General features: G+C 41.1%; 1 protein-coding gene across 1 annotated transcript in view; it reads right to left on the reverse strand.

Moving 5' to 3' along the window:
* Positions 1–1,197: 1,197 nt before the first annotated feature.
* The window catches only part of igsf9bb (immunoglobulin superfamily, member 9Bb), a 107,101-nt gene continuing 93,490 nt past the window's right edge, over positions 1,198–14,808 (reverse strand). The window contains exons 18-20 of the mRNA XM_041051744.1: positions 11,202–12,839; positions 6,007–6,134; positions 1,198–1,412 (exon numbers count right to left, since the gene is read on the reverse strand). Of these exons, the coding sequence (XP_040907678.1) occupies positions 1,198–1,412; positions 6,007–6,134; positions 11,202–12,839 (1,981 nt within the window). The remainder of the gene's footprint in view (positions 1,413–6,006; positions 6,135–11,201; positions 12,840–14,808) is intronic.

Raw genomic sequence — 14,808 nt, forward strand, 5'->3', positions numbered from 1 at the left:
GTCCAATAAGAAATTACATCTGGCGTCAATCTAAAGAATTCCTTCTGTAATTCCTCCTTCACTCAAGTAAAGTGAGTAGGTTTGTGTTTCACGCCCAATTCCTGATCAACATCCTTCTGTGACAAAATGATTCTTTTGCAAGAAAAAATGAACTAAATGAAGTCAGCGTATGTACATCTAACAAACTAGCAGAAGCACATACATGAATGGGAAAGTAGAAAACGTTTTTTATAAGAAAAGCAAATAGAGAAGAGCAAAGACTAAAGAGATGAAAAAAAAAGCTAATTTTGTTCTGCTGGCTGATCCTGGTGGTTGTGTGGTCTCGTGTCCTGTGCTCTGAGGTATACTTTGTAGGAAGTGAGAACACCCATATTTGTGAGGCGAGTTTCTCGGCAGAAAAGAGACGTTGCTGGCGGAGAGGATCCGGTGAGAGGTGCTGTAAACAGAGACCTGCAGGGCGTTTTGAAGGGGGATTGGCTCAGCACAAGAAACATGACCCAAACCTGGAGAAGTATTTCAAATTAAAAACGGTAACACTGGAGATTTAAATGAAAATAGGAAAAATGGGAATTGACAATCAGGTATTGCCTCTTTTTGAATTAATCCTTTGCACTGGAGTAAATCTTTGGAAAACTGGCAGCTATCATTTTTTGATTTGAATCCCTAGTAGTCTAAACACATTTTTAAAAGGGAATACTACTTGATTTAAGCATACACAGAACATTCTTGTGCCTTTGAGCATCCCAATCAGTAAAACTAAAACAAACATTTTCAGAGGGAAAGCCTCAGGACCGGGACTTCAGTCTGTGATGGCATTCAAACTGGCTGCTGTTTCATTGACAGAAAGCTGAAACCAGAATTTTAGTCACAATCATTATCTGTAATAAATGTTTTTTTTGGGGGGGGTTGTTGATCTGATTTCTGATTTGTCCTGGTACATCTGGAGTCTTCACAGATTAGCTCATGAGCGTGGCTGAATGCTTTCTAATACAGACTGAACTGACCAAGGGCGTAGTAAGAATATACCAGATCTGAATGCTGAAATTTAGTGCTATTCCCCTTTATAGATAATAAACCACAAACATCTTTAACTAATAGTGTTGGGTTTTTTTTCCATCTGGGACATAGCTATCGTTAGCTAGTGTTACTTTGGGATGGGGGCATATTGCACGGTTGTGACCTTGTCCTCAAGGACTTTCAGAGGAGAGTGGCATGGTCTAGGTCTATGTTGTCCATGCTTGCCAAAATAGCCTTCTGGTCCTCCCGAGGGGGGCGACGGTACAGCAGAGCAGAAAAGCGAGTATATGGGTCATGGAGAATGGGCCGTTTCCTCTTCTTGCGGAGGTAGAGAGCTTCTTCGGGCTGGAGTACCTGAGAGGTGTAGGCCTGCTGGGTCTGAGAGGTGGAGACACCTGGAGGAGGGGAGATGAATGACAGGTCGTTGCCATCAGAACTCATGGAGGTGAAGTTTACAGGCGAGTCTACACAGCACTATAGTAGTTGTTTCCTGTCCCACCACTATCTGATTATAGCATGTGATGTGAAGTCATGAGTCTGCTCTACCTCATTGAAATGTATTAAAGATAAAAATGTAACTGATACAGCACATAATTCCATGAAGTAATGCCATTACTTCTGCATGAGATACAGGAGTTCAGTGCACAAAGTTAGCTAAGCTTAGCACAAAGACTGGAAGCAGAGGGAAACAACAAGCCTGGATCTCTCCAAAGGTAACAAAATCCACCTACCAGGATCTCTGGTACCCCATTGTGATCTGTATCTGGATACATTCACTGGATAAGGGTTAAGACATGTTAATGCACGATGTAAATGCATGCAGAACATGTCAGACAACATTTGGAGGTGGTCAGGCTCGTATTGTGGTCAGATCTCAGCCAGGTGTATATGCAATCCATACAGCATGACCACACTCCTAAGAAATATCAGCCCAGCAAGATTCCCTCGACCTTGGAGGCACCTTGTCTATTGACAAGCACCATCGAGATTACTTTATTTAATACCCAGTGTAAATGCAGAGACCTGTGGATTAGATGTTATTATCAAGATAAAGTATCAAGATACAGATCACATGTTAATACCAGGTGTAAATGGGGCTTTTGGTTCACTGATGCCCAAAGTCTCCGCTGGTTGCAATGCAACCACATAGTGACGACAAGGCTCCAGGAAGTCACTACACCTGGCCAAGAAATAGTTCCAGCAGGTAACTAACCGTAAAAACAATTAACTTCTGTTCATAGAAACAGATAAAACAAATGAGATCCTTGACAGACTGTTCCTTTAAGCATGATGAAAACACCAATATCAGCACTGTACCCTTTACTGTCTTCTCCTCATAGTTTCACCTTAGTCCACGAAGACCATGGTCAGTGAGACTTCATGCAGACACTGCTGTATACGTGATAACTCTGGTCGCTATTGATGAGGAAGATGTTAAACTGAATGGGTCAGACATACTTTAAATTTGGAAACACACATCCACATTTATGGGCAGGTCATATGACACGACAGCACTAATTAAACCGCAGATAGCAGATTTAAAAAGATGATCTTTGGTGCAGTTACCTTCCTACCTGGCTCAGCTAGTTTACTGAGCGTCTCAGGACATTCACTTCGTGTTTCCAAGGTGAAAGACTGCAAGACCACTGAAGGTTAACTTATCAGTACAATGATGCTTATGATGGTTATTGTTGGTAATTTAAGTTATTTACTTTATTTGAGGTTATAACTAAAGGTCACTAGCCTACATCATAAACCAGCTGATTTTTGTTTTGTTGGTCTGGAAGCTGATTTATGAGTATGAATTAAAATACGACAATTGCAAATTTTATACATTTAAATGTTAAAATAATTTGATTATAAATTTATTTTAAATTAGAAAATGATTTTAATAAACTATTTAATTCAACTGACAACCTTCAAAATTTACATTATAGAATAAAACTGTTCAGATATTTGCTAAAATGGCAAAGTAAATCTGCACAATACAACACATCCCCACTTCTAGAAGTGGGGATGTGTTGCACAATACAACACATCCCCACTTCTAGTGTGGACAGGAAGTTAAAAGATTAAATTACAAAGCTGGAGCATTTCCTTCTTACTGAAACACGTCAAGGCAACAGACCTAGTTTCGTACTGAACTAAACTCTGAATCAGCACTCACAGCCATATAAACAGTGATGAGTTCAGTCACTGTTGTGTGTATTAAAGTGCATTTGAATGGTGATGTAAAGGCTTAGATTAGAAAAAAAATTAACAAACTACGGACTGTAAATCTCTGAACTGAACCAAACCAAACAATTCAAAGCAGTAAATACAGCTCTGTGGTTCCCTCTGTCAGACACTGTGCACTGTAGTACAGGCTTTGTGTGCTTTTGTTTGAATGGCTGAATATCAGTGTATGTCCCCATCAAGTTTAATGATGGTGGGTATGTTTTCGCAGCCTTTCATCTCTGCAAACAAGCCACAGTAGAAACAGAATTATGAAATATTCACTGTCAAGGTAAAGTCTTACTTTAATGCTTTACATTTTAATGTTTCTTCTTATTTACTAATCATGGAATTATCTTGCAGTAATGTGGGCAAAAGAATTCTGAAGGACTAGAGGCATCAACATTTCTTATGACTTTAAACTGTGTGGCAGAGCTGAAAGTTTAAAACCATAAAAGGTAATATACACATTTTATTACCACACCTGAGATGTGACATATGTTTGCTGAATTTATTGGGGCACTTCACCGATTTTACAGTTCAGTTTATCTGTGATCTCTTTATCATGGAGTACTACTCAGCCAGTCAGAGGAGCTGTCTGATGCCCTCTGAAGGACCCTGATCATGTTATCAGGGCTGTCTTGGGCTTGAATCTTTACATTTTTGACAGAAAGTCTACAATGTAAACTGAAGGTGTGGGCATTAATGAAGCAGAGGGGTCTAATGAATGATGATATTGGGGTGCATTATGCACTGAAAAAAATGTTTCATTGAATTTACTCAATTTTAATGTTGAAAAAAATTCTCAAGAAGAATCAAAATAATTAAATTGTTTTATGCTACTGTGACAGGGAGACCCCGTGCACTAAAGTAAGGCACATGTGCTACACATGTGCCTTACATGTGCTCTTTCTCAGGTAGATTTTATCAGAATGTTGATCCTGGTGTGAAGTGCTGGTGGTGATGTGTGTGGTATGAACATTTGGAGGAGGGGGTGAAGGAGAGAAGTCACACTGTGATCGTGTATTTGATTTATTGAATTTAAATTTTGTTGACCTGTCTCCTTTGTTGCACTTCTTCCTCTGTCAGACCAGGAACAGCCAAACCTGAGCTGGAGCGGTCCATTTGGTTAAATAGGGGGGTTCACAGGGGAAGAAACCAAGTGGGCTAGAGTAGGAGGGGTGTTTTGTCTTTTGTGGTGAAATGACCTGTATAAGTATCTTGTTTAAAAAGAAATATGTGTTTTAAAGTAAGTTTAACTTAACTTCAATTTGATAATATGTTATTTAGTATTGGGATTATTGTAAGTGTGCTGGAAGAGATAATTGATATTGATTTCTTGGTGCAGTCCACCAGTATAAAAGTGAGGAGGCTGTGGTGGCCGGAGCCTAAAGGAGAGAAGCACAGCTCCTGAACACAGCTCCAGATGATAGCTCCTGCCATGGGCCCAAACTTTAAGGGTATAACCAGAAAGGCAGTTTAGAGCCAATTCTTTTGTTCTGTATTATTTTGATTCTTCTTGAGAAGAGCTCTTGAGAATTTTTCCCCCCCTTTTTGCTTGCTTTTATCTTTCTGGTTGGCCCAATGTGCATTTTTTACCGTGGAGTTTTTTTTAACAAGACTCCATTTTATTTTCAAATAAAATGGAATTGGGAATTGCTCCAGACTGCCACAACTTATTGTTGTATACAGGGTTTCTCAGCCACCCCTACATCTACATATGCATTTTGATTTGATTTTAAATAAAATTGTGAATTGAATCAAAATATTTTACATATGTAGAATCAAACAATTTAATTTAAAGCACAATAACAAATTAGTTAACCACAATATATGAATTACATAATGAATTTAAGTAAATTAAACATGGGCTTAGTTAGAATTACTAAGGAGTAACAAATACGAATTTTTGTGCTGAAACTACTTACATAATTTATTTGATTTATTAAGTACAGCCAACTTAAAAAATATGTCTAGATTTAGATGAATGTATTGCGTGCAACCACTTTCAACATTAAAATTGAGTAAATTCAACAAAACATTTTTTTCAGTGTGGGAAATAGGTAGGATACAGAGCTTCTGGAGCTTGAGCAACACTAATCAGGACAGATTTGGCACAGCTGCTGTGATTGTGACCATTATTAACCTGTCTCTTGTGAGCCCCACGACTTTATGGAATTCCAATGATAAATCACAGCAGCATTTCTTTTAGCACTGACCACAGCCTGTTTAACTGAGTCTTCACTGGAGTTTTGCCTCTCTTATACACTGTCGCCCATAAAGTTGGAACAATTTTGTTTTCAGACACATTCCTCCTTTTATTCCTATTTATACACAATAGTAATCACATTGGAAGAGATTGATCCATAAATTTTTGAGAAGATATACACTTTATCCATCAAGAATAAATCCCATTGTCACAATCATTTCATGAGAAGAGGTAAATATATATTTTATTCCAACTTTATGGGCAACAATTTATCTACTGACACAAAAATTACACTTCATTATGTATAGTGTTACCATTGTTAGTGTGGAAACTGCTTTGTCCTCTGCCAAATGACTGTGGAAGAAAATTCAGTTTGAACCTTTCTGCCAAGAGTTTTGTGCAAATTAATTTCACTGATTTTTAGATTTCCTGCTTACAGTTACACACACAGACATACGAAAAGCAAAACCCAAAAAAAAAGCATTTTGTCTGTGGTGATCATGATGTAGTAAGTTTTAAAAATATCAGTGCTTAAAGAGAGAGCATAGAGAGAACAGAGTTCACACCTGCTTTCTTTCTGGTCTTGGAGTTATTGTTGTTCATTGTCATCTTCTTGGCCTTTTTAATACGTTGGTATCTTAGTGCATCAATCCTCTCAGACCCTGAAAGGGTACTCGGCGCACCTCGACGTTTTCTGGATAAAGAAGAGAGAGAGGGGAAAACGGGTAACTCCAGGCCAAAAGTAGTCAGTGGACTGTGTTTCTGCACTACGGAGCGCAACAAAACCAGAAACCCGCACAATCTCAAAACAGCACTGCTCGTGCTAAGCCAGAGGTGCAGCACATTGCCAAAGGATCAATGTGAGACACCTAAAAAGAGCTGTACTCTGAAATCCAGCAAAAGATATTTTTTGTTTTCAAAGGTTTGAGGAACAATGTGTATGAGACTACAATGAGTAGTTCTACTGCTTCCATAACCATCTGCATCATCTGGATTTACTAACATTCATGTTTAGGTAAATGGTGATTATGTTATGTTTTAGAAAATTGGTCCTTAAATCCAGATTTTATATGGAATTGTACATCTTGAAATTCCATTACCCTTCAGAGATATTTAGGATATTTTGCTCAAATTGATCCAAACATCTTTATCTAAAGAAAACAAAGCATTAGACGATCCCTGAAACCATTTGTGTACCTCATGGTCCAGATTTAGACAGTGAGTAAAGGTTTTGAGAAGATACAATGTTTAAAAAGACTTGCACTGTTGTTTTCAGAGGAAAATTCTGCAAAACTCAACAATATTTTCAATTTTCAAGACTTCAATTGTTGACATGTTTGCAGATTGGGTAAGTCTTCTACAAACAAATCTGTCCCACTCTGAAAATAACAGATGCAAATGTTTTCTCAGGAGTGGAGTGGAGTGTATATTTCTCAGTTTATTGTGATTGTATCTACCGACCTCCCTCCCATTCATGGAGGCACTTATGACCTGGCAGCCCACAGATTTCTGCCACAAACAGACACTTGGTTCTCTCAAGGCACAGAAAACAAATAGCATTACAGAGAGGCCATCTTCCCATCGTGGCTGCAGAGAGAAACCGAAGTTCATTAGTAGAGGGGAAGAATCACAGCTGAGCAACAAAGCATCATCAATATGTATTCATAGACATGGATACTGTCTACAATGGGCTTCACCATGCTGACAGGGGGAGAGATGGCGGGAGGGGAAAATGACTACTCGGGAACAGTCACATAATGAAAAATAAGCCAAAGAAAAGCGAAGCACTAGGACAACAAATGTAACAAGAATTTATCCATATAATTGTTTCTTTTTTTGAAACGGAAGAGCAATATTTAGCGATGGCATGCATGGCAGTTTGCACATGGAACATGACTTTAAAGGGGAATACATTCAAAAGCACTTCATTGGCCAGTTCACTCAAACATAAGGGGGTTCTCAATACCCCCCCAAGTGTGCCCTCCCTGCAAGCCCTTGGCAAAATATTTGTTCCTTAGGATAAAAAGAAGTGCATAAGCTGATTTGACAGGGCACTTGCTTCGTATGGCAGTAAGAACTGTTCTGCAGTCCAAACTTGCAAGTGCAATTGTATACTTAGATGGTTTGACTCATGCTACAGATGCTTTATACAGGGGATTAAGGCCATGTGTCCACCAGGAATCTTTTAAGTTATTCAGGCTAAAGAGATGCTTGCGGGAAGTGCTGGTCATGGCTCCTGCTATTACTCTGTGGCTGTTCAAAACCTGCAAGGAATCCAGTGCATTTCTGTTAAAAGCTGGAATACTTGTTTTACCTCTTGAAACAGGTGTGCTGAGAATTTTACGCATGCTAAGCTTTCATCACTGCCAGGAACATGCAACAGCATTTCAGCTGAGCTGTTAATGCAGAAAGAGCTGTGAATGACGGCTCCCAGTGGACACACAGCTTAAGGTAACGTCATAACGCCAATCTTACAAAATATTTCTTGGAGATTGGGGTCCAAAATATTTTCAGTTGGTGTCATACAACATAAGCATCTGTAAAATATAAATGGCAGAATGTGTCACGCTTGAGGAGAATGCTAAGAGTACTTTTTACAAAGTGATCATCTGAGAGTAAAAACGTCTATGTGGAAGAAAATCCACATAGACAACCGTTTCATAAATACACTGTATGCCACACCTTGTAATAAAATATTAAGTACAAAAATAAACAACAGAATTAAGTGCTGATCATATTTATAATGAAAAATCAACATTACCTGGATGTAACTCCAGTTCTATGACTACGGGTGTGACCATCTAATGGACTTCACTATTGGTTATTTTTGGATAAAGGATGTAGTTGGACAACAGCTTTACTATAAGCAGGACTCTGCTGGCCCCTGACCAGGGGTCAAAGGGCAAGTGAGGCTGGTCTTCCAAACCTGTACTTGGCACATCTTCAGACTGAAAGGGAGGAGGGAGGCAGGAGTACCTGGAGTAGCTGGTCTTCATTTCAACATATTGCTGGATGTTGTGTTCAAATAAAGACTGGGAGGAACGGCATATTTAGGAGTGCTCCTGTAGCACCAAAAGGCTCACCCACAGATGCCTGGTTCCAACTGACTGTATGTAGTCCACATGGTTCTCTAGTGGCTGAGAACAAAGACCAGAACATCCTGGCAAAGGCTGTATTGTAAGCCTTGACCATCTCTTTGGCAATTAGTTCAGTCTTGTGGTGGGTGAGACAGGCAAAGGAGAAGACGACAAGGCTAGAGCTGCACCATGAGCAGCATTAGCTTATATGAAATTGGACGGGTCTGAGCAGCAACTGATTCCATCCGGATGAAAATGGACAAATAGGAGAGAAGGCTTACTCATTCAACTTGTTTTCATGTGAAATTCCTCAGTCTGACTGTTGGGCCTTGACCAGTAAGCCACTTGGCTTGGATGTGAAGCTGGTGGTAAAGTCATCCACAAGTGGAGGAGGAAGAGGGATCACTATTCCACAGCAGCTGCCTGGAGCAGATAGTTACGTTGTAGTAAGTTGGTAGTGGTAAGTCAAAGAAAGTGAGTGGGTCTTCCTTAAACTCAATGGCACTGAGCTGGTGTAGTGGGAGGAGGCAGACTTATTGAAGTGCAGCAGAAGCAAGTTGAGTGGGGGTCTTGAGCAAACATGGGAGCAGAGAAGATGTAAAAGGTCTTGTCCAGGAGGATATCTTGATTGACACTGTCATTTTCGAAAAGTGCTTTGCACTGACACAAGGTGAAATGAGAGAGATCTACGCTAAAGGCATTCTACAACCTTACTGGGTCTCGAGTTCATTAATCTGTCTCAGGGTGACGAAGCACAACCTTGTAAGGGTAATTCAATAGAGAAGTCCGTAGAGGGCTGAACTTGTACAAAATACAATCAACCTACAATACACTGTCAAAAAATTAAAGGGGGCTTTTATAAGGGCTTGCTTCTGCACTGAAAAGCATTTAACTTTTGGCTGATGTCAAACCCATGACATGTACAGTAGAACACAACTGAAGTGTGGTTCATGTTTGTGCGTAGATACATGTCTCATAACCATTCATCTGGAGAATAGTCCAGTTTGGCCTTTCACAGATGTGTTCTTTGGCTTTTGCACCAAATACTATCCTGAAATGAATTACATACCTTGACCTTGGCTGAATTCAATTTCAGAACAATGAACCACGTAACCAGTAAATACTTGAAAAAATAAATATTTAAACCGAGTTGAGGCTGATGAGATTACTATTGTCTAACTTATTTCTAAGCCTGAGGCAGATTTATCTGTGCTGAAGTATTCTTATTAACAGATTAAAAAAAAGCTGCATGTGAATGTGGTCAGTTAGCAAACCACTCAAGCATGAAATCATGTTGGTGATACATCTCGGACCTAATCTATTAGCTAATAGATGGCATATGCATATCAGTCAGAATGCATAATGTACTAAAGACTGCAGAACTTAAAATGCATAGCCACTTCAAGAAAAAGGAAAAAAGAAAGAACTGAAATGAACTTCACGTGTCGACTGAAGGAAGGAACAAATCAAACAAAGACTCAGAGTCTTGTATTCCCCTTTAAAGGACGAGGTGATCAAAAAAGTCCCACCTGCTAACCCCCCCCTTTCAGACATGGATCCAACCCTTACCTATTGCGGTGTAGAGGACCTGGTCACAACAACGCTGCCCAGATAGCTGAGATCAATCAAAAACAAAGCAGGTAAGACTCCAGGAGCCATCAAGAACCACCATACTGCCCCTAATTCATAATGATGGAAACATTGCAGTACATGAGAAGCGGACAGGCCCTGTGACACACTTTGCCCAACAACCTTTCCTTGGTAGTCAGACCTGGGGGAGTCCTGGGGGCAATTAAAGGGGTTGGGGAGAGGAGGGTTACAGAAAGGGAAGGGGAGGTAGGGTAGGAAAAAGTCTGAAGGAAAGGGAGAATTGGTCATGCACTCAGGTTACTAAGGCCGAGGATGGGCCGCAGGGCCTGCCAAGATGAACTCTTCTTAAAGCATCCCTCTGCATGATTAAGGCATCTTCAAAGGCTTGGAGCTAGACAATGGGTGTTTGTTTTGTCTGGGGAATCAATTGGATGAATATTATGGGATTCCTCCTGTTAGGTGAAAGCAGGGAAACGCATGATACAGATGGAAAAACAGGGACCCTGAGGTGATGTCTGCAGATTCCCAGGCTTTTAGGGGCTTGTGCCAAACAAATTACACACTGCAATAACAATAGGATTTTTCATCTGGATTGACTGTAGCCCCAAAAGGTCTGAAATGTAATCTGTGAAGCAAATGCATTTGTCAAGTCAACAAATAATTATCTTTCACAATTTATACTTTTTGGTCTTTTCACTTAAAAATGCTATGTGTTTTTTCAAAGCCATAATTTTGGAACAATGCTTCACAGATGCAGTGGGTGAACACCTCTAACTTGATGTTTGACATGAAAAGCAGCATTGACCAAACTGAAACTAAGCTGAAAACGTCCAGAACTTGTCAAATGAATTACCACATCAAAATGGTTTTCCTTCAACCATACGGTATATATTTTTCATATAAAGGTGTTAACAAATGAAATAAGCATAAACTAAACTTTCAAACTAATTTGCCACAGAGATGATTTTAAAACTGATGGATATTAGACAGCACTTCAGTAACCAAAATGTTAGAGCAAATTCACACATCAAAGCATTATGGGTTGGGGCAGATGACTCAAATGGTATCCCTCTCTATATGCCTAATGCACCTACCCTGAAGCTGACAACTGGGGTGGAGAGGGCTCAGATGGAAGGATCTCCTCCTCAGTCCTCCTCTGAGATGGCATCTGCCCAAATACGTTGCTGCTTTCCATGGGGGGTGACGGGGACTGGGAGGCTGGGTAGCTGGTTGCAGAGGTGGCAAAGGCCATGTGGGAACGGTAGCTGGGGCTTGCTCTCCTGCTACCCTGGCCTTGGGCAGGTGAGGAGGAAGGGGAAGATCTCCTTGAGAAGCTGGCTGTGGAAGGAGGGAGGAGGGTAATCTCAGACATCTCTGGGGGTATGGGAGGTTGGACAATGCTGGGACGTGGCCTGGGACGTACTACAATCTCTGGGGAGCCCTCATGAGAGCTAAGCGGGCTTTGGGTGAGGGGTGAGAGTCGAGAGGGCTGGAGAACCACCTGATGAATGCCAGAATCCATCCTACGAGCCTGTCTGGGACTGAAACGAGGGGTGGTTTCAAACCATCGTGTGTCCAGGCTACTGAATGTGCTAGGGACAATGTGGGCCATTGGATCGGTGTAAGGCAAAACCGGCACACCCATACCGTGGCTTGCGTGTCTTAGCTGCCCTAAATGTGCCTCTTGCATAGCTAAATGCTTGGCTGGGGAGCCATGAGGCTTGGCCTTGCTGGGAGACTTGCTTGAGTGGCTCTTTGGGGCCTCCAGTGGCAGGACAGCTGGGTAAGTGGGCATTGGTAGGGAGGAGGGCTGGAAAGCACTAAGGGGAAGAACATGAGGTGGAGGAGGGTAGGGAGAGTCGTGGCGGAGATGCAAAGGGTGATGTGGTGGAAAAATGAATTGGGGCCCCTCCAGACTTGCAAAGGTGAAATCCAGTCCCTGCCAAATCTCCGGTGAACGAGAGGAAGAGGTGAGTGTCAGAGGAAGCGGGAAACCAGAGACAGCATATTGTGGGAAATCACCCTCCCCCATTTCTTCAGGAATCATGGGGTGACCAAAAGGACCTTCAGCAAGATATGGAGGGGAGGACATGACAGAGCTGAGAGGGCTGGTATCAGGCATGTAAAAAGGAGGTGGGGGATCGTGATCCCCAGGGGGGCCTAGATAGCCATAGAAAGCCCTGTGGTGGAGAGAGCCTCGGATCTGCCCTGTGGCCTGGAGTCGACTGCTCTCCATGATGGTCATACCTTCGAAGGGCCTGTGGAAACGAGGGCTGTAGGCTGGAGGTTGCAGGTAGGATTCCTGACTGGAGATGGGGGAAATCTGGTGAGGCCGAAGGGGGGCCATAACTGGTGGCAGAGGCCTGGGATCGTCATTCTCTTCATCTGACTGCCGGAATTCAGGATAGAGGTCTGATTCTTCCACAAAGGGAAAGCCCTCAATTCGCCGGGGCTTAACAGACATTTCTGCATCAGTGGGATCAATGACAAAGCGTCCATCAGGGCCTCGGCTGATGAGTTCAATGGGTGTTGTTGCTTCAGCTTCATGCTTGGAGATGCCGTACTTCTTGCTTGTTATTGCTCTTTTGGTCTTCTTGTATAAAGACAATTCCTCCTTCTTCCCTGGACTCGGGGGTGGTTTCTTCCCACGCTGGTCATGACTATCTTCAGATGATTCCGATGGGGATGCCTTTGAACGAACACTCTCTGGGCTCACCTTTCCTGAAGATGACCTACGAAAAACAATACAGAAGTAGTGAATATTCAAAAATCAAAAAAATCCAGTCATCTGCAAAACGATGCTGATCATTCTGAAGACATCCAGCTACATTAGAATGAAAATGACAACATCTCACCAAAACATCAGTTTGATCATAAATCATTAGTGAACAAAGATAGCCTGCAAAATATGTTGCCTGTTAATTTTAAATCCCTACAATAAAGAACAAAGATGTGAATGCCATGAATCTTCGTTGTCTCAAAAATGAACATGAAATTATGAATAGTAAATTACAAAGAATAATGACTCCTCATTAACAGCCTCTGCTTTCCTTACCTACTAGTTAACTTAGCCTACGCTTTTTTTTTATTCTGTCAGGAAGGTGCACACAAGGAGGGGGATATCACATACTAAACGAAACACTAAAAGGACCAGTGTGAACCTTTAACATATATTAAATTCATGCATAATTCACAAAGAAGTACAAAACAAACTGACAACAACGACAAACTGGTTTGTTAGTACCAACACAGAGTGTGAAAATACCTCCCCTGCAGGATCTTTGACAGAACAGATTCAGTTATTTCAGTCATTGCAGTAAATGATTGAACACGAGACTTTGATTTGAAACTAAACAATTAAGTATTTTCAGTTAATTTTCAGTAGTTTTATTTCTTAAGGGCTCAACACTCTGAATCAGCTAATGTGCTGCAGGACTGTGTGTGTGTGTGTGCTTGGTGTGTGTGTGGTTTGATTAAAAATGACTGACAGTGAAGAAACACACCAACTGTCATCTGACTGTGTTTCAGTAGCTAAAGTCTGACGGGTGCCCTAAAGTACATGACATCATTTTTTTTTAACTGAGCCCTGTGTATTTCAAATGAGTGAGAGCAGCACAGAAAAAATCCTCTGAGTGAAATACCAAAAACTATTGCAACTAAAAAGAAAATAGTCTGTTCACAAAGAACACACTCAAATTGAAGTTCAAAGTGAGCAATTCTGTTATTTTCTTTTTTGATAAAGCCTGTAAAATGGATGTGTCTCTGTGCCTGGCACACGCCTGCTCTGTGCTGTTTGAAAGGACACACTCAGATATTCAGTAACAGGGGGAGAAAGCCTCTAACAGAAGCTCTCTCCACACTTTGAGTTACTCGATGCTCTAGATGAATATGTTGGGATGAAAATGTCTGGAGTCAATCTGAGAGTCAAGCTTGGGAGAAACAAAGCTTGCTACACCATGTCAATGACAAAAACTGGCCATGACTGTGTCAAAAGAAGAAGTTTTATACAAGATTTGAGCAACACTGTAGCAATAAGGTTGAGGTCCTTGGCATCAACAGCAATGTAATCCTCTGTTACAGTAGCCAGGTGTAACTGGCAGGTGGGGAAGAAGATCAAAGACACCTACAAAAACAGTAAGAGTATATTACCAATCCTTATTTAAAGTGATACTGACTGTTGTACCAAGACCTGTCAAAACCAGCTCAAAAGTCAGTCCAACCATGAAAGCTAGCTGAAATGACCCAACTGGGGCAACTGCCTTGTAGGCAGATTTGGGTTTGAGAATTCTGTGTGGCATCTATCCTTCATTATTATGACTGAAGCATCCTGCCGAGACTCACCACTATCAGCAAGTTCAGGAGTTCTACAACTGCGATCAAAACATAACACACTTTAACATTCATGATATGGACTTAAGTTCCCATCTGTATATGATATTCTTGTTAAAAATTACTATAACAAGTGTTTTAACAGGAAGGAGGAAATGAAACCATGATTTTCTTTGGAACCACAAATCACTTTATTTAGTGGTAAAATGAAACATGAAGCCAATCCTCAGTGGAATCACTAAGGCTTGTGCCTGTAATGTCTGAGTTATGAATAGAGTTATATGCAGCTGCCAAAAAAAAAAAAAAAAAACACTGTGACATGTGATAGAGATAAGGATTGTTTCCAGGGTGCAGAGCCTTGTCAGATGTACT

This window comes from Toxotes jaculatrix, chromosome 12 (genome assembly GCF_017976425.1).
Source record: "Toxotes jaculatrix isolate fToxJac2 chromosome 12, fToxJac2.pri, whole genome shotgun sequence".
Taxonomy (NCBI): Eukaryota; Metazoa; Chordata; class Actinopteri; family Toxotidae; genus Toxotes; species Toxotes jaculatrix.